Source organism: Cuculus canorus, chromosome 8 (genome assembly GCF_017976375.1).
Source record: "Cuculus canorus isolate bCucCan1 chromosome 8, bCucCan1.pri, whole genome shotgun sequence".
In the NCBI taxonomy this organism is placed as follows: domain Eukaryota; kingdom Metazoa; phylum Chordata; class Aves; order Cuculiformes; family Cuculidae; genus Cuculus; species Cuculus canorus.
This window is the reverse complement of record NC_071408.1, coordinates 6,998,313-7,019,225: the sequence shown is the minus strand read 5'-3', so window position 1 is coordinate 7,019,225 and position 20,913 is coordinate 6,998,313. Positions and strand designations below refer to the sequence as shown.

The window sequence follows — 20,913 nt, the reverse complement described above, 5'->3', positions numbered from 1 at the left end:
TCCCTAAGAGACTGTTCCTCCCAGCCACCCTGCTCCCTTAGCTACCTGTCCAACACCCTCCATCAGTGTGTCGTTGCTGCAGTTATTCCAGTCCATCTCTTACATAGTGTTTTTGCTCCCTGTTTTCTTTAACAGGAATTACCATCTTTCTCTTTATTCCTTAACCCAGCCCAGATCATCACGAGAGTGCAGAGCTGCTCTTAAGAGGGGCAGGAACCCAGAGTTTGAACAAGGTAGGGAGCTGAGGACTCTTCAGTTCCCATCCAGCTTCAGCTGACTTCTTTAATGGCCCAGACAAATTGTACTGCCCTCTCTAACGCTGTCTTCCACCTGTGAAAGTAGGAACAATTCCTGTCTCTGAAGAAGATTACAAAGGAAATTCTGTTAAAGCTAAATAGAATACAAAAAGAATGTAACAATGTGCTGTTAATCTTTGAACTGGAACATAATATATGAGACAAATTTACACTTGACAAAAAAAGTCTTGCTTGGCTCAAAGTGTGTCTTGTACGACAATATTCTCTTTTGGTGAAGAAATGAGAATTTTAATCTCTAACATGCAACAAATACAAAACACGCCACATGAAGCATTCAAGTAAATCAACAAGCTAAAAAAATAGGCAAAATGTAATTTCTTCATGGTGTATTTTTCTTACAGAAAAAAATGTTACCGCGTTAACTATTGTTTCTTGTGTTGCTCCAGTGTAGGTCTTCTGGACCCATTTCCAAAATTTGTAGTTTCATAAAGAACCACTTCTAAGGCTCTGCATTTCAGCTGGGTTGCATTAAATTATTCCTTTGTTGAAATGCCTCACATTGCATTGTTTAGCGCTTACTGAAAATATTGTATCATGTGTATACAATTTACAAACAAGGGAAAATGCATACAGCTGTCTTCATATCAAATTTAAAAGATACAAGCCCAAGCATGCATTTTAATACCAGGTTGAATGCAGCACACTGGGTTCAAATAATGTAATTTAGTCAAATTGCCATTTAGCCCGGCAGGATCAGAAACTGGAGAGCGCAGTGGGAGGATTTCCTGGGAACAATCAGCCACACCAAACCTCAACCAAAATCAAGTCTGAGCCCTATTTCCCCTTGAACCAGAGCCACATTCTGACCATTATCCTGAATTTTCATTGAAGCCCAATACAGACCTGAACAGGAAAATACCCCAGCATGTATTTCAAGAAGAAGTTGATACCCCCAAGGGGATGGTCTCCAAGGAGCAGCCACTGCCACTGCGAGGTCACGGGACCCGTTGCTGTGATGCAGCTTCCCACTTTGAATATCTCCTGGAGGAGATGCACGCAAGGGTCTGGGATGCTCTACGTGCATACACTTGTGTGTCTCTTCCCAGCGAGTACGGGCAGGGATGTACATGAGGAATGGACAGACCCCTCCTTAGCTCCAGCAGTTGCACAGGGCTTCCTTCCAGCTCCTTAACCCTGTGCACCATGACTAGGGAGTGGGACCTGCGCCCTGGAAATCAGAGGTGCATTCCGGAGGAGTGGCAGAAGTTTGAGAAAAGGCAGCACTTGAGAAAAGACCTGCAAAAGTTCCAATCACCCGCTACTGACAGTCTCCTGGGCAGTCTCTGCCTCCTTGTGCCAGTAATGCAAGAGGGACCATGCTCCAGAGCCCATGGGCAGAGCACAGAGCAGGGGTTCACCTCGGGGAAGACACCTCAGCTTTGTTAGCCACCAGCACACAGTGACGCTCACTACAAGCTGCAGCTCAGCTCATAGTGAGGGAAAGGACAAGCCCATTAGCTGCCCATCACTAGACTTCTCTGCCAATATGCCAAGTCATCATGTGACACTGGAAGTAGGATTCAGACCTTTTCCCCCTCTCCCAGGACTCCCAACCTCAAAGCCGGAGATGCTAATCCGCAGGTCTCTTGCCTCTCCCTGTCCCTTACACCCAGAGAGGTGGCTGGGAGCCCAAGTGCTCCAAAGCACACAGGTCAGAGGGAAGCTAAGCGTGCTTCCAGCACCATCGCTGTAAGAGCCAAGGGTCCCCCAAGGGAGCCCCTCCAAACATGGAGCAAAGGGGCAGGAATCTGGAGCAGAGAGCAGCAGGGGGAGCTCCCGCCTGCCTGTGGACAGAAGCAGGGAAAACCAGAGGAAAACAACCTCCCCCAGATCCTGCCATCTCAGTGAGTAAATATGTGACTAAGCCCAATTAAATGTTTAGTCTGAGGCCAGCAGATGATAGTGGCGTGGACCTCGTTCCTCTGTGCTATCGGATGGACTCCGCCAGCCCAGGGTGCGTTCGAGGTGCTGAGCTGTTCCCAGCCCCAAAAAAACTGCTTCCCATTCATAGAAAGCACATTCTTATAAAGATGTCATTGCTGCCCTAATTCCAGTTTGGGTATTGTCTCCAATGTTACAGCCAGGGCTCTGAGTGCTGGGGCTGAGACCCGCTGCCTGGCCCCTTTCACGGCTGCTCAGCCTGGTGTGGGGCTTTCTTTTCTTTTCTTTAGGAAAAAAAGGGGAAACAGTGTTTGTAAAAGTTAGTGCTAAAGGGGCAGGAGATCATAGGTCCCCAGGGTTGAGTAAACGAGTCTGCAGAAAGAATCACTTCTTCTAACTAGCACACATTAAACAGACATAAAGAATTTACCAATGAAAATTGGGGACTAAGTATGTATTTAATAACTCCCTCATGTTGCTGCAGAGACTCCTCCTTTGAAGAGCTCAGTGGGGTTTTGAACAGAGGATAACTTTTACCCCCTTGCAAAAAAGTTTTTAAAAAAGGGATGGTTTTACATTTATTTCTAACCTAAGCAGCACACCGCGTTTTCCCGGCTTTAAAAGAACTCCTAAAAGCTTTATCCAGGCAAACACAGAAGAAAAGAAACTAAATAAAGTGAGTCTAGACCTAAAATTCGATCAGAAACATATGGGAGCTCTTCAAGCATTTGCCTCTTGAGCAGTGCTATTGCTCCCCACACAGTCCACAAAATACGCTTTCAGTAAAGCATGGCTGTAATTACCACGGGAGGCCCCGCTCGAAGAAGATGGCTTCTCTTCGCAGAGCACAGCTAACGTGCTTCTAAGTAAAAGGTTTTCATTTCCACTTACATTTGACATTCTTATTTGCTTATGACCACCAGAGAGCACTTGCGGAAGGCAGGCACATAACTATATTTTTATGATACATCCCATAGATCTAAAATTGTAAACAAAAGCTCATTCTCCTCTCCCTTTTTTCACAATCTTGGTTTCCCTATAATGTAGCCCTCTCAGAGTACCCTCATCTGTGACATTGTCTTTGCAGAATTTAACAAGAAAATGTTCAAATAAAACCTCCAATTGGCTTTAAGTCTGGCTGCAGATTTTATTTTAGGTGACAATACAGATCTGGATGTGAGGCATACGATACGGGGATAAACCGGGGCTGACTTCAGGTGAGGAATACTTACAGTCTCTCATTTGGGTGGTAATTTAGAGAGACGAGGTAGCTTCTTCTTAGGATAGTTATAAATGCCCTGGCTAATTTTATATTTATACAGTTTTCTGTGTTTCATAAGATCCCAAGAAACTCACCCTTTACTTTTCTGGGCTTTTATATCAACTTATCTAACTTTTATACGGTACTTCTCAACCTCTGTCAGCTACTGGATTGGGCAGAAAATCCAAACCAGAACGAAAACTACTGTAGCCATCGTGGTTGAAGAACAGAGGTGAGACATGGATGTAGGCCTGATTAGTTAGTCTAACTAGTTAGTTAAGCTGACTCCTAATTAGTTATGTCCATGCATACAGAACAGTCTTTCTGGCCTCCAGCAGATGCAGCACGGCTACTGCGGTGTCTCCCAAACATAAACTAAGGAGAAAGGGTCTTGAGTGGAAGGGGGAAAACCAAGAGGAGGAAAGGCGCTTGATACTTGATCACCAGTGGGAGAAAAACAGAAAAAGGATAATGATGTTAAGAAGAGTAAAGCAGGAATCATGGACAACACTCAGAAGGAGATTATGAGAGAAAAGAGAAACAGTATTCTGGTGTTGAAAAGCAGTTGAATATCTGTATGAGATGGTCCCTTACCCCAATGTAACGGTTCAAGAGAGCAAAAATTTCTCTGATTTGTTTCTGTACTGAAAAATGTCATATTGTCAAATATAAAATGTCTGTAGTAAGCATGCCCACAGGTTTACTATCGGCAGGCAAATCAGGAACGGAAGCGCTGAGGCGCACAGCACAGCGTTTGAGGATGCGTGCCAGTTCTGAAGTAGCTCTCCAGCTGAACACATATGTATCAGGCTCCATGACCGTGTAGAGAGCGTGCTGCGACTGTACGGCCAGATTGCACAGCTATGCATAGAGCTGAACCTCACTATTTCAAATGATCCAGCTGCATAACATCCTGTCAATGGAAGAAGTTTTGTGTTAAGTGTGAGCAAGTTAAAGTTGTTAGATTATGCTATTTTATCTGATGCCTATTTCTTTGAAGTGAAAGGAACAAAACAATAAGAGTGAATGGGAAGAAATTGTCCTTCCACTAGCCACCACCACACTGCAGCAATATAAATCTCTATTTATTCAAATGCTAATAATGTTCTGAAGCATTAGGACTACTGAGGTTCCACACTGCATGATTTAACTTAATATAGATACTTCTTTCAGTGGCACAGAGGTCCAAAATACGATGCTCCCCTAGATTAATTTATTATTTGCGACTCAAGCTACATTTTCTATCTGACCATCATAAATTAACGTCTATCACACACACATACAAATACATCTGTATATTTGTATGGGTGTTGCATTTCCCCATTAGTCGTTTCAGGGAATTAATGTGTCATATGAAAAACTCAGCTTGAATAAACAAAAGTGAATTCAATTAAGTGACCAAGAAAGACTATTATTCCTAACAAACTATGTGTTCTTCTTCGCCCTTCAGCGAGGAACAAGTCAAGTAAGCAAGCATGCAACACTTTCATGGAGGACTGTCCCAGCTCTTCAAAAACTCTCGGTCAGGATAGCAGAGATTATCAAAACCACCCATGGAAAAAGAAAGTTAGGAGTGTTGAGTGACAGATTCACAACGCTGCTCTACCCTTCTCTACCCACAGCAGAAGATGACAACAGAAGGGCCACAAAATCAGCAGAAGGGTCATTTCATCTTTGCATAGTAGCTCAAGTCTTGTGTACTGGTCTGTGTTTAGCTGTACTGTTCAGCATCAATGTGAATCACGTAACCTGTCTTTGAATGCCACATCTGCCTCTGCCCACTCTGCTTTTTTGTCTCTCTCCTCTTTGCTTACCCTGGTGCAAGAAAGCAAGAGAGCATTCTGGTTGTCACCTCCAGCTGGAGTTGCATCTCTTCCTGTCCATGATAACAACTAAATTATCAGTGTGACTGTTAATGCAGCCATTGAGTGCCCTCACTCACTAACCATCCAGTACAGCTTGTGAGGGAGAGGACAGTTTCAAGGAGAGCCATTCAAGATGCCTGCAGATTTAGGAGGTTCACAACGTCACTTCTATCTCTCTAGTTACTGTCATACATTTTTGCTTCTAGTATGAGGAAGGCTAGCAATGCACTGCTATTCCGCTCACTTAAGACAAGGCAAGAAATTTCCTGCTTAACGCCTTTGCATAATCCTGCAGACCCTTCACAGCAACTGTTAGTAAACTACTCTGCCATGAGATTAAATAGTTACTGGGGACAAAACACTTCTTCAGGTTCCTGTATTTCTGACAAACATTTGCTATTGTTTGACTCTACTCTCCTTTTTCAAGTTGAAAGATGCCAAAAGGAAAACCCCCTTCCTTCTACTAGGAGTTATCTGGAGAGAGAAAAGACCAAGGAAGCAAGAAAAAAAGCTTTTGGTGAAAATACCTAACAGAATAAGTCACTTATTCATTCAGTTCACCAGCTGACACTCTCAAAGCAGGTTTCAACTGTGTTTCAACTGTGTCTGCACTCACAACATCATCATTATCCAGGGATCACTTCATTCAACTCTTTTCAGGTTCCTTAATTCTCTGTTTTCCTGTCTGTCTTTACTTACCCTTCCCCATCCCTTGGGACTGGTCTACACTAAGAGCTCTACAGAGAAAAACAGGTACAAAAAGAGCTGTTTCCTAGACTGATCCACTTTGCTGAATTTTGAAAGTAACTTGCAACAGTCCTAACCACATGGACCCATTTAAAAGCAATTTTTGTTGAATAAGGCAGGAGCAAGTAGCTCAGGAACAATACTAAAGACAATCAAAACTATCTGTGATAAAATAAATCCTAAACTCTACACAGAACAAGCCACTCTCCAAATACATTGGTTCAGCTGTCGTAGCATATTGTCCATCAGAAAATTCCTGGACCATTCAAGATACTAAGTGGGGAGCCTGCTTCTGAATGATGAAAGGAGATGCAGCAGACACAGAACCTAGGCTGTAATGCCTGACATCCCATATACTTTGTTACACTTAGTCTTCTTGCTAGTCCAGAAGAACACCACCCTTTCAGGAGCAGCAATCAATGAAGCTCCCAGAGCAGAAGTGACAATCTTTGCTGTATCTCTCACGGCATTGCAGTTCAGGCAGCTGAAGAATCAGTTCTGTGCAAATGCCATCCCAAGTTTGTTGTAAGATTGGTATTGAAGAACTATAATGAAACCACAACAGTAGTTGTAATATGATTTTTTTTTACGTTTTTTTAAATCTTGCTGTGACCTGCTTTCTGGCCAACCCCTCTGATATTTATCGTCCTTCAGAACGCTACTTCTGTCATTGCTTCTGTGAGGACTGAAGCTGCAAGATGACCCCAGGCAAGATGACTGTTATTTTTGCACGTGGCAGCATGGCTCCCCTAAGCTAGTGGTTGCCATCATCACTGACGCCAGGCTGCTGTTAAGAAAGATTGCCAAATATTACATTTTATGATTGGAAAACTCGATGGAAAAAAACTTTAAAAGAAGACACAAATGCAAGGAGCAGCAGACAGATTAACAAAGGTGCTGGGGAAGGAATAAGTTGGAAAGAAACCAAGACAAGATGGTGAGAAGGAAAGGAGGGAATACGTGGGGAAGGGAGACAAATGTACCAGGCAGGAAACCAAGTGAAGGGAGAAGGTGAAGGAGGAAGCAAACAGGATGGTAAGAAAGGGACAACCAGAAAAGGGCAGAAAAAAAGAAAACAAAATACTGATGAAGGAGTCAGCGGAGGAGGGAAAAAGCAGACCTCCTTTCTAAGAGATAAGGGGAAATAAATGGAGTCTCCTGCTCAAAGCAGCCAGCAGCAAAAGGAGCCTATCACTGGGTGTGCTTTACAACCAGACATGTAACTCAGACTGGTAACAAATTACACAAGGTGTCTTCCCTCACAGCAGAAATCACAGAAAAAATAACTGCTATTCCCATAAGTCTTGTGATTTTGGGGTCCTTGGAGAGGCAGAACTGGAAACATACTGGCTACGGAAGAGCAGTATCCCCTTCAGTGATGGGCTCTGGCTTTGCATCACCTGTGTAGCTCTTTATTCACAGACATGAAAGGCAAAATTAAATTAGTTATTCTTTCACTTTCTTTTTCCCCTTAAATTCAGCAGAGTTTTGAAATTTCTCCAGATAACACTCTTGTTGCTCTGCTTGCACAAAACGCTCCTACTTGCTGATCATAATTTTTGAATATAACCTTAACTTAGGATCCATTCAAAGGGAACAAATGGATGCCATTGTTGGATGGAGCTGTTCTTTTCTCCTTGAGTATTCAGATCGAGATCATTCAGCTCAGCATGCAAATGCTTTAAGATGGGCACTTACTCATCCTACCAGAAGAGTTTGATGCAACATCTATTTGATTATTATTTATATTCCATTAAAAAAACACAGTAGCAAGCTTTTAAGGCTGCGAGGCCAAACTTGCAGAAGAGAGGAGATTCCCAGCCTAAGGCAGGATAAGGCCTCACTTGCCTATACGCTATGACAGATTTTCATCAGAGGATCACATGTAATTTTTGCAAGGGATCCCGTTATTGTTCAGTCCACAGAGTTAGACATTACATTAAATCTTTCCAAAGAACTCTAATCCGTAAAAATCCATCACAGAAAACTTACTTTATGGTTGATATTTGGCAGTCAAATAACCGAGTACAGAGCCTGAGGACCAGGAAATGTCAAGCAGCGATGCTTTCTGCAGTGCTTCTGGCTTTGTCTGGAATTTTCTAACTGTAATTACTGTCAAGTATAAATACTTTTTTTGTGCCAAGTTGGCAGAAATATGTAATCATGGCTTACAACAGGTCATGTAATTAGCCTCAGTGGCATAATAAAACGTAGCTGCATAGCAGCCATCAGCTCTTCCATGCTGGCTGGCTGTGGGTTGAAGTAAATTGTAGGGAGAGTATGGGACTGTTAACGAACAGCACAACATGAATTCTCTCCCTGCTGCTTGCCTCACATGCAAAGACCACCCTCGGCTCCCAGGGACCCAGAACCAGCGTGCCTGAGGGTGAGATACATGTTCTCAAGAGCATTTACATTCCTGCCTGCTTGAGTGAGTAGTCCAGCCCTTCAATACCTCCATTTAACCAGATCCCAGGGTTCCACATCAAGTGGGGTCAGTTATGTTTTAATGGCAAAGTGAGTAACAATCTCCAGTGCTTTGCTGGGAGAGCCTTCGTGAATCCACAGTAGCGTTGCAGAGGACACAGAGAGAAAAAGGGAGCACCCTCCCATTCCCACTAACCCCACGGGCTCTGCTGCCAGGAGGAAAGCATTTCCAATTCAATTGTTTTCCTTGTGGCAAAGCTGAGATTCCCATTCAGGACATTTAAAAGCTATAAATCAAAGCATCCACATTAGAACTAAAATTGGTCAAGATCAGGCTTTCCAAACAGGCAGGCAAACACCCATCATGGTAAGCTGAAGTGGCTCTAACGCCTGCTTAAAGCCATCTCAACAAAATGAGTGCACGGCTGCATTTTCTTTCAAAATACTACTGCAGCCTTTCAAGAGAGGGGGAGAATAATCTGCATTCTGGCAGCGGAGAGCATTTCATATATGTTTTGGCATCGAGCCCTTAAAGCCAGGGGCCTTTACTCACAGGCTTTGCTGGGAGAGATCCACCCACCTCAAGTGGGATTAATTAAAAGAGGCATGTATCATGCAAATAGTTTCTGTTTCCTTACAGAAATATTCAGAACACATAACCCAAACCAGCTTGAGAATCAGAGTGAAGCAAGGAAGAAAATTATTTCCTGCTCCCCTAAACCTTTTCCTTTCCCTGTTTAGTAAGTGAGGAACAGTAAGAAAATGCCGAGAGCTCACAATTTCGGTACAATTCCTTAGATTAAATGCCTTAGATTAAAAGCTGAGGGGGAAAACGAATTTTTTAAAGACAGGGCTTGTATCTCACTATAAGGTGGCCAATTCCCCAAACCAAATGTGTGCTCAGGCACTCACTGGAAAATGACAGTCCTAATCTTACCCCTGGAAATGAATGTCTTTATCTTAGGGCAGAACAGGAGAAAACAGAAAGCTTGTATTTCTTCAGCGTGTCAAGATTTCCAGCTCCATGTGACAGTGACAGGGGCTGCAACAAAAAGCTCCTTTAAAAAGCCAGAGGAACTTTAAAAATACAAATTTCTTCTCAGGAAGCTAAACTATTTCCTTAGATAGGAGCGACTCTGACACTTCAAGGAATCATTGCAGCAAATGGTAGTGAAGCAGTTGGAGCACAGAGCCCAGTTCAACAATAAGTCACGGAGAAAGCTCGAGTTTCCACAAGAACTCTTCCTCAAAACTATTCCTTTTTTCCCTTTTAATATCTCAGACCCATTTTCCGAGTCAATTTCCTATGATCCTGCAAAGGCTGTTATTAAAACCAGACCGAGCGTAACAGAAATTCCAGGGCTGAGAAGAAAAGTTTAATAGGCGCAAGAGTCGGCCACACTGTCCCCCCTCAGGTGATTTCCCCTGCAGCCCCTTCCCTGGGATTTCCTCTCTTGAACTTTAGTCAGCAGGAGAAACCTGAAGTTTCAGCAAAACGGCAAACCCTTCCTTCATTCTTAACCATCAGAGATTTTATTTTTATGTCTGAGGCTTTCATGGCTCTAAAAAAGCCATCTAGGATCCAGGCCAGGAGATGTGTATGGCAGACGTTTTTTCCACAAAAATGTCAGGCAGTCGTACATTCAATTCTATATCCAACTACAGCATTTTAAAAACACTGACCTCCTTGAGCAGCCCCTGCTTTTGCATGCCACCAGGGGCAGTCACGAATTGAGTTGTTCGCAGTCTGCTTACCCAAGTGCCTTTTGTGTCCTTTCTGCTCTCCATCCCACCTATTGCTTCAGCATCAAAAAGATGATCATCAGACATGCTCTTGGCAAGCCGCTTCAGGAAAGCAAGGCACATGCAAAACCACAGCCAGGCAGGACCAAGGAGACATGCTCGCTTGCAGGGCAAGGTGAGAGGCATCAAGGAGCTATGGTTCTCTCTCCAGTAGTACAACTGACAAAACACTGGACCTCGTTTCTGCATCTAGCACGTTGATTTATCCTCTGATGGCACAGGGATGCCACTGCCCTCTGGCTCAGTCCCAGGCTCTCCCAGTGAGAGGACCCTGCTCGGACTTCTACCCAATCAGTGTGAAGATAGTACCCAGAAAGGCCATTCCAGGTTTCACCCCACCAGTCCACTGCAATCTATGGGGTATCCACTACAACAAAAGAGTCCATTCCATGGTTGAGCACTGATGCCAAAATACCATTTTCACAGCAAATATATAAAAATACTTCATTCTTTTGATAGACTTAATTTATTAATTCCTCATATTATAAAAGATGGTTATGTAAGTAACACTGAGCCTCCAATTTAGGTTACTGAAAACCACAACAGATCTCACCTATTTAAAAGAAAGTTTTTCTCCAAAGGTTGTCTTCTCACTTACCATTTCCAAATTGAAAAAGTGCACATTTTCTTCTTGTTTCTGTTTAACTGGTGGGTTTTTTTTTTTCCAAACGCTGACTAATTTTAATGTAACAGTTAATTTATTAAAACTTAAGAAACCCCTTTGTTCCAATCTTGCCTAATCTGCCCATGCCTCTCGTAATTCAGGAAGTTACTGAAGCCTTTGGAATCAGAGGCTTTCACATATAAATATATATATATAAGTGATTATGTGTATATGTCATTGTGAAAATAAATACTAAGGACATTTTGTTCATATAACTTATATTATAAAAGCATTTAATGCCACACAAAATTATAAAATATGCAAAGCTACTTTAAAAAGAACTGATAAATGCAAAGCCCAGGGAAGGAAAAGAAACAATGTGTTCATGAAAATGAGGTTCCTTAATGAATCCTTTTGTGCTGTATGACCTGCACTGTTGAGACAACTATGGACTGTTTTCAACTGGCTGTAAATTACTTGCCTTGTGGAATAAAACTCAGGGTCCTATCAGTTTGTTCCCCTACAAGGATTGTTCTTGTTCTCTCCCAGCTGTACCCCTGCCTGTTTTCTGGACAGGCAGATAACTTCCATCTTTGTAACCTTTACATGAGTGCAACAGAAACGGAACAAAGAAAAATCTAGTGTCTTCAAACTGATTGACGGAATATTTTTCTCATGAAGAAGCTTCCTCTCTCTTCAAAAACCCAAATTTGTGCTAAAAACCGGTTCCTCAAAATGCCTTGGACTCTCTGCAAGGAATGCCCAATTTTGTTTTGTTGCAAGACTTACTCAACAAGGGTGCTCGACTTTTGGACACAGTGCAGAACCTGTCTGTTATGCTAGAGGGAGAGAACCATGCCCACCACCAGGAAGATTAGACATCTTACCTTGGGACGCTGGGAGGAGCCCGGGACGGCCGAGAGGGAACCTGGGGAGGTCCTCCAAGGGCTTCACTGCCACTGGGAAATGGAGGCAGTGGTCCTGGGCGGAATGGCACTGGGGGAGCCCCTGACTGAGGGCCTGGAGATGGGATTGCAGGAGCGGGTCCTCGGCCAGATAAAGGTCTTGTTGGAGGATTGTTTAACGTAGGTCTCCTTGGAGTTGAGGGACTTGGAGGAGGTGATCTAGGGAAATATCAGAGATTTAAAGAGTTCAGTAAGGTGAGGTTTGGGTTTTGGGGTTTTGTTTTGGGGTGTGTGTGTAAATTTTTTTTTTATTTTTTAAATGTTAAACAGAAATTAAATCCCTTTTTTTTCCTTAGCATTTTCCTTTGCTGTCAGTGTCAGAGCATCATATATATTTAAGTCTCACACTTACCTTTCCCACAGACAGAATGCCTTACAATAGTCAGAAATAAGAACACAGTCAAAGAGGTAAATTGAGTAGATTTTAATATTAAGAGTTCTAATGATGTTCTGTTAAGCAGATTTTCTAGGACATGGAGCCTGACACGCTGAAGTCTTCTAACAGCTTGCAAAAAGAGGCTATGTGGCTACACAACCACAGTGACAGAAGTGGCTGCTATCTGAAGCATCAGACAAGCTATAAGCCCACTGGATGGTCTTCTACAAGGCAAACATCCCACGTGCTGTCCACATACATACCCAGAGAAAGTGCATATGTGGGAAAGTGTTCTGATTTCCCTCACAAAAGTCATTGAGGACCTGGAGGAGTATCTGATGCCCGAGAAGACGGGGAGGGAGCGACAATGTCTGCCTGTCCTAAATCTAATTGCAGCACAGGTTTGAAGATCCTTACCTGCGGGCCTGCTGAAGCCAAGAGTCATCGACAGGAGGGGGTGCAGGGGTTGAGACGGTGCTAGTGCTAATGTCGCCAATGATTGCTAGGGCTTCCTTGAGTGCTTGGTACATGCGAAGCGTTTCATCGCGCCTCTGCGCCTGTTCAGCTGACTCCTCCATTAGAGTGTTTTGGTCCTCAGAAGAATACAAGTGAGCCAGGAGCTCTGCGTTGATAAATTCTTTTACCTATTTCATCATACAAAAAAACCCCACCAAACAAATAAGCAAAAACCCCGAATCTATTAAAAACACAATACTGAACAAATACAGCGTGAGATCCACAGAACAAAGGGACATATCTAAATTTAATCTGTGTCTCCCAAAACCTTATTAACACCAGTTCTGCCAGGCATGCAGTTTTTGTTAGGTCAAAGGCTGGAACAGGAGCTGGGCAGAGCAGCTGGAAAAGGATGGACTGGACCTTTCAGCAGCTGCCTGCACACAGATGGGCTCAACGCAATTACAGAGCCCTGTTCTGAGAGAACAATTCCCATGCAAGGATAAGATGGTTTTGTGCGGTCGCTCCACAGTGCACTGTGGCCTTTTTTTGGTGTCTGTCTTTGGCACACAGGACATGGAGTGAACAGTGGTCTCTGTCTCTAAAGTGACACCTATGTTTAAGTTTGTTTCCAACAGGCTTCCCAACAGCTCGCAGGAATCAGCTGGCATTGTGGTCCAGTTCTAAAGAGCTGAGAAGTAAATGGCAGCCATGTGCAATAGCATCAAACACTAAATTCCCCTGGGAGTGGGAATTTTCAGGCTTTATAGCGTCTCTGTCAATTATTTTCTTAGCAACAATTTACCCTACTGAACAGAGTGTCTTTCATCTCCAACAACTTTGTCAGATTCTAAATATCCCATCCACACACATTCAAATTGAAGGGAGAAGTCTCCGAGTAATCTAATTTACCATATTGATTTCCTGCTATGCCTGCCCTGGTTATGGAAACCTGGGCCACATTAGGAGAGATAAAAAGCTAGAGGTACTCTGATTAAATAAGACTATGGTAAGCAGACCAACTGCTGACCTACTAAATCCTTGCACTTGAGACTTGCGTTGCTGTTCTGATCTATTCCTCATCTGTCTTTCTGCTCTATAAAGCTTTTTTGAGCTGGAGATACTAATGATAATACATTCCCAAGATTCTGATTACATAAACCTGAGCTCTGTTTGCATGTGTGTTTGTGCTAGTTCAGCAACTTTCCTGACAGCCAAACTAAGGCAAAGTTTGCGTTAAGATGAGGTCAAAGAGAGCAGTCGAACTACATGGGCATAGGACACTCTGTGGTCACCTAGCAGGAGAAGAAGGCCAGGACAGACCTCACAGGGAAACAAAGCCATATTGCCTGGGCTTGACTGTCGTTTCCCATTCACGTATGACAGGAGATGCACAAATTCTTAGCAAAGCCTGCAAAAATTTTCCATGAGTCTCATGCTGTTTTCCAGTAGATGGTACTGATCAAGAGCCAGAGTACACTACTTTCCTCATGATCACCAGAAACTCCACATTAAAAACAGATATCATAGTCAAACAGCATCACATTCTACTCGATGAAATGAGCATTTTAATGGCATCACTTCAAAAAAAAAAAAAAAAAGTCCTAAAATTAGATTAAGGCCAGAACTGATTGTAAAAGCATTGTTAAACCACAAATATCTGTTTGAAAAAAATCAGCCTGTGACAATTATCATGACAGATCCCTGTCTGCCACTAATATGAGACCAAAGTAACTCCTTGAACCCTTCTGGAAGGGGAAGACTGCTGTGCTAAGGACAGTTCTTGGATCAACCTCCTTCCGTCTGCAAACAGATGGACTGTACTGGACAGAAGAAGATCTTCCGCAATAGTCACTTTCTCCAGCTTGGAAAAGGAAGGGAAAATCACACTTACTCATGCCTCTGCTCCTTTCTAGAAACCAGAAAGACTCACAGGAATGGTTTAAAACATTTTCTTTCACCGACAACAGGCCTGCAGTCAAAGCTGAACCATAGCAAGCATCCGAAACACTAGTGCCACAAAGCCTGCCCTGTAGCTCCAAAGTGGGGTAAGAGAGGTTGCAACTTCATTCATCAGTGGGCAGACTACAACGTACGTCGCTGCCTCAGATGCAAACACAATCCATTCCTTAACCTTACGTCTGGTAGTAACAAGTACTTTGGAGCTTGCCTACTCAGCTGAGATTAATATCAGCATTGCTCTAATACCATCCCTCTTGGATAATCCGCGATACCCATCCACCATGAAATGCAAATTCTGAAATGTATGGTTTCCTTGTGCGCGTTTGAATTGCTAATGGTAACTCAATGCAGTTCTGTGTGGTAAATGCATTTTCTGTTAAGGTAATCAACATCCACCCTAAGGGAAGAATAAGGGATGTATTTGGAATACAACAATCTAGGCTTAGGCCTCAAAATATGCTTAGGGACAGCATCCAATTATTTTCTGTACACCGAGTTTGAACTTGATACTTCCCTTGAATTGTAAGTGCTCATTTTCAGGCCCACAAAGTGGAAAGGAATCTCTAGGACTTGGGAGGTTATAATTGTCATGGAAACAAACTCCTTGGATCGATTTGTTTCCAGAGTTTTGGAGGCAACACGATGGGGCAGCAGAAAGTACAGAATATGCCATTAAGGGGGAGAGAGGGTGTTTTCTTAACTCCTGGTGGATTAGCTGGACTTCTGAAGACTCCAAGGAACACATACATACTGCTGAACAGCACCCACCTTCTATCACAGCTCCACTGCTTTCCAGGTCTTTGCACAACCTTTCGGTGTGGCTCAGCACTCTTAATTCAAGCACTTCTTTCTCTTTTTAAAAGAGCTGATTTTTAAAAATCTATATTTTAGCGATGGGTTTTAATATGGTACTTTACTGCCTATGCTGCCCCAAAACAAGTGCATTAATGTTTCTAGTCTTACTCTTCACAGTCCTTTAAAACATTTTGATTCTTTGCCACAAATTTCAGTTCTTGGATTGAGGTGTAGGTCATAGCTCACCAGCAAGCCCAAAGACAGCTACGGACTATGAGGTCAGCTGAAAGGCAGATGAAGTTGTAAGCATGTTTTTTCTGTGTGCCACGTCAGCCAGCGAGGCAGACTTTAACAGTGCCACAGCTGATGAGATTAAAAGTACAAAACGTTAAAATTATTCTACTTTTGAGTAAAGAACCCACTTCAGAGACCTTTAAACTATTCCATATGAGGAGGTGAGTGGCAGAAAATTTAATGTAAACTTTCAAAAGGAATTGCTCACCGAACTCTGCAGTTTATGAAATGAGAGTTAGACAACAGCCCTTTCTAAAGGCACTGAACTTGTGCTAAGTTGAAGCAGCAAGTTGCTTGCTGCGATCTGGAAAGAGCAGAGGGAACGTGCTCACCCTACAAACTCGAGAGCATGGCTGATTTTAGGGAAAAAAAGGGGCAGTGCCATTGTTCCAATGCTCTTTGTAAAACCTCACGCAAAACTACAATGTTATTTGGAGCCTGACTACCCTAAACCCAAAGAAGTTAAAGGAATATCTCTCACCTCATGCAAAAACTCTGCTCGGATTATATGTACCAGGAAATCCCACTGAAATTTCCTGTTCAACCACCTAGCTCTCAAGTATAACACAAATTCCACAGGACTAATGAAATCCATCAGACTAAGCCGAGAGGTGGCTCTAAGTAAAAAGTAAATGCTGCTTTCTAAACAGATTTGCCTTACAGCATATTGTATTTTACAACTGATTGGTGTGATGATCTCAGAGAAAAGGTGCTGCCCACAGCTAACAGGAGCTGTGCTTTCCATTTTTTATTTATATGGCAGCAGTGGCACTAAAACTAAGCTCAGTTTTCAAGAAGGTCCATTTCAAACTCTGCCAAGAAGCAGAGGCTGAGATATTAGCGCAGTGGAAAAGCAATGATATCTCAAAGCATGTCTTTAACCAAATAATCTTCAGATCTAAGAAAGACACACACAATAAATCAAACCACCACATCTGCTTATCTAAACAACAGTGTCCAAGGCTTTGAGATTTACTCCTTGAAAATGGTAACCTGAAAATATAAAGAAATCCAAATAAAATAAGAACTGTTTTAAGAAACCATGACAAGCAGCCACAGACTGAAAATCAAGGAAGCACAACTCTGCTCTGCTGCTCACACAAACTGCTCAGATGGATCTCCCAGCCCTTTTCCGGTGATAGCAAAAGCAAGACAGAAAAAACAATAACTTATATTCTGATTGAGATATAAATTAATTCAATCTTTAGCATTTTGGAGTGATCACTCAAGGTAATGTACCAGACTTCAGAAGGCCGCAGAACTCCCTACAAATCCAGAAAATTGGAATATTTTGTCTATAAGTGTCACATTTATGGAAGCATGTTCTTCTCTTTAGCTTTGTGCTGTTGTTGCTGCTGCTTAGGAGATGTGTTTGCATAATCACAAGAGATTTGACAGATATTAAAATTATTTAGAACTCTGGCTGTTACTTACATTGTTGATCATAAGATGCATGATTGTTTTTGGTATCAAATCTCGGATACATTTGTTGATAATAGACATGTAGGAGTCCACAAGATTTCGAATTGTCTCCACCTGTCTCTCCAGCTGAGGGTCCATTGAAAAATTGTCTGCTTGGCCATTCTCATCATTTTCAGTCTACACAGAAGAAAAACAGAAAAGTCAAGTATTTCAGACTGCAGTAAACTGGAAATATATTGGGAAACCCCCTGGACTCACACTGTGGTGATCCAGCAAAGTAACTCGTACAAAATGTCTGGAGGTTAAATATGAAGTACCGGCCTGTTTAATATTATAGCATTTAATATGAAATCTGGGCTTTTAGAGGTTAATGCAATATGAGATGCAAGACCCTTTTCACAAAGTACATTATATATTTCCACACAAATTTCTAACTGGTCTTAAAGAAAGTTTTCAGACAAAGGCACATAGTGGTAAACGAAACCCCAAGAAATTATCTCTGATCACTTCCTGCAACACTTGTTATGAAATCTTTCACCACTGAGTTTCACTCAGCTCGACCCATGCAAGAAAGCATTTTGAATTTTACCCTGCTATGGGTAAAACACATCCCTGTTATTTAAGACTGACTCCATTGTGATAAATTCTGCGGCTCAGCCTCAAACCTGTTAGATGTGAACAGCACCTATATAAATAAAGGATTTATGAAGGATAACAGCTAAAGCGTTATTGGTTCCAGTGCTCAAGGCTCAGCATAACATAGGCTGGGTTATATATTGCAGGACTCCTTTTCATTGGACAGAAAAAAACTTCTTTGTATGTAAACAGCTGATGTAATTAAAGAAAATACCAAGGACTTACACTGGAAGCTAAAAGGTAACTACTTTGCCTCAGTCTGGCCTGTAAAAATAGATGAAAATCTAAAAAAAGAAGAGTAACCTTTTGGCAAAAATCAAACAGCTTTCTGAGGCTCAAACATGCCAAAAGAATGGAATTTCAGCCTGGAAAGTACAAAGAACAATGTCCTTTCCCCAAGCTCAGACATATAATACTCCCTGAAAATTACCACCAGAGCCTTATTAGTATGAACTGTAAAATCTAAACCTGCTCTGCTGGTACCTATAAGCATAACACGAAGAAACAGAACTTCCTCGCACAACAGGAACAACCCAATAACAAGAACAGGCAGACCCTCAGCACAACTCCATGTACAATACAGCATTCGCCTGAAATTTGCACAGCGCTGGTGCTTTACAGATTGCCCGAGCTGCTGAAATAGGTAGCTAACTCATTAGTGAAAGACCACTACAACTAGATATGCAACCAAGGCACCAAAGAGGCTTCTCCTTGCTTGAAATGCATTCCTGCTGAGCCACAAAGAGACACCCAGTTTCATCTCTTAATGAAGGGCTGGCTTCTGCTTGTGCGGCATTAGCAGACAGACCACTGCGTATTTACTGCTTGTAAAATACGGCTTGATTGGTCCAGTCTAAATGAAACAAGGATGGTTGTGATTTGTTAAGTTAGTTTGGTTAAGAAATAAGATCCAATGTATCATTTAGAAACAAAACTAAATGTTTGTAGAAGAAGTTTCAAAAGTTCAGATTGTTTTTAATTACAGATGAATTACTGTAAACCCAGCTAACCTATGGACTTCAGAAATAATTAGCAGTGCTTCCTAAAAATCTTGGGACCGTGGAGGACACTGAAAGAGCTCTTGATGAAAATCGTGTTTTCAGTTCTGTAACACGAGTAGGCACACTACCCTATAAACCTTAATCATTTTGTTAATAAATCGCATATGCCAAAAAGTCACAGCGTGCAGATTATTTTCCTCAGCCTCCATGCTTGAAAAGAAACGAGTTCTAATTTTCCCCGTGAAATACCAAATAAATGGAAAATCATACATCTATCCTATACCCAAATATTTTAGCCAAGTAATTGCAGACCAAAATGCCCCTTTCCCAGTTCTCCTGCATTTGACTTATATTCCTTCTCTTTACTTCTTCACTACCTATAGAAAATACATTTTTTCCATATATTTCTTTGTCTTCTTTTTTTTTTATTCTTCACTATTTAAATTACAGATTGCAGTAAGATTCTTAGCTGGCGAAGCAGCTAAGTGACAGATGTTTATCATTATCCTCATCAAGAGAATGTAAAGTAACAATAGTAATTTGTCTCTGATCTTCAAGGCAAAGTGTAATAGCCTGCAAACATTTAACCTTTTATATACGGGCTCATAGGTGATATTTACAGAAAGCGCATAGTACTTCAGGAGTCCGTCTCTTGTTTGAAACTGTAATAGAGCCGACTTCACGCTGTTGATTTATTTTCTCTGAAATAAAAAAAAAGATCAATCTTTCATGACTTTACGGTAATTTATTATGAAAGCTTCTGGCCATAGTATTCCTAATGATTTGATGTCTCAACAGAAGGCTTTTCATGCCAGAAACCATCTTCTTTGCATCGCATCACACACATGGAAATCTGCTTCTGACAGATTTCTGTGCTCTACAGTACACCTATAAGAGCTCTCTTGCTCTCTTTTGTCGGCCGTCTCTTCGTTGTGCCAACAGCAGCATCTCTGACAGTGAGGTTGCCAGGTAAAGCTGGGCATCACAGCAAGAGAGAAGTGATTTAGGTGTCCTATCCCAGCTCCATCTCATCCTTTCAAAACAGCTGTTTTTCTCACTGAGCATCACAGTGACCCTTGCTTCAATGCAACCCACTCAAGTCCCTGCCTCTCTGCATTCTAAAATGCCTTTTGCAAGTCTATTGTAATGAACAAACCCAAACTAGAACACGTCTCTCTGACTGCTCTTGAACAGAACATTCATGCTGAACAGAAATAGAGAGTGAAGAAGCTGGGAACTGGCTCTGCCCCTTCTTTAGGAGAAGCCAAGGCAGCCACAGCCCCCTTTCAGTGCTGCTCAAAGCAGAGCCCAGACTTGCTAGTTCCAATAGCAAGTGCTAAGGGGCAGCCTGTGAATCTGGCCCAAGTTTTCATTCAGTTGACTCTTGCCTACTGCTGCCATTAATTGTTGTCAGGAATGGAATATTATTACTTCAAATGAACATAACTGCAGTTACTTTAGGAGCATTTATAAGTCTCCCACAAAGAAACTGTGGAAGACTCTAGTGCTAAAGGCGAGGTAAAGCAAATTAGATTCATCTTGGAAAACTCAAATTCAGAATATCTGATGAAAATACACCAAAGCTACAGAGAAGGGCATAAAAACACGGATTAAAAGAAGGTAACTTGGAAGTCCTTTCATTTGTATACATTCATGATCCTTTCATTTATATACACGTACGCATTGTGATACGGTCCTTCCCTTCTAGTTTCTCTGCATGGTAGAGAACGAAAATAACATCCAGTCCTTGTGCTCCACAGCAGGTCTCACCTGTCCTTCACAGGCTGCTTTGCAGTCCTTGCACGGAAAGGTGCTGTTGGACACAAAAATGCAACACTGCTGCTCTTCTATCTGCATTTCAACACCTCTGTATTAAGAACATATTAAGGATTAACTAAAGTGTCACACCAGAAAAGACTAAAAACTGCATGTGAAATCCAAACCAGTTAAGTTTGTGGGAATTTTACTGCTGGCTGCAGGGGGAATAGGGTTTCACCCTTCATATGCACTTCTACCAGAGAAGTTAACAATTTTCTGAAGACTGCCAGCTCTCTGCTGTAAGAGAAATGATTTAGTGTGGTACAAAGGGATATAGGCATGA

General features: G+C 42.1%; 1 protein-coding gene across 9 annotated transcripts in view; it reads right to left on the bottom strand.

Moving 5' to 3' along the window:
- Nucleotides 1-20,913, bottom strand: part of DNM3 (dynamin 3) — a 180,348-nt gene that overhangs the window by 7,731 nt on the left and 151,704 nt on the right. For all 9 annotated transcript variants that reach the window (XR_008450894.1, XM_054072462.1, XM_054072457.1 and 6 more), the window contains 3 exons: nucleotides 17,188-17,352; nucleotides 12,664-12,890; nucleotides 11,793-12,029 (listed from right to left, as the gene is read on the bottom strand). Coding sequence is in view for 8 of the 9 variants with exons in the window: in XM_054072462.1 (XP_053928437.1) it covers nucleotides 11,793-12,029; nucleotides 12,664-12,890; nucleotides 17,188-17,352 (629 nt within the window). In the remaining variant the exon portion in view is untranslated. The remainder of the gene's footprint in view (nucleotides 1-11,792; nucleotides 12,030-12,663; nucleotides 12,891-17,187; nucleotides 17,353-20,913) is intronic.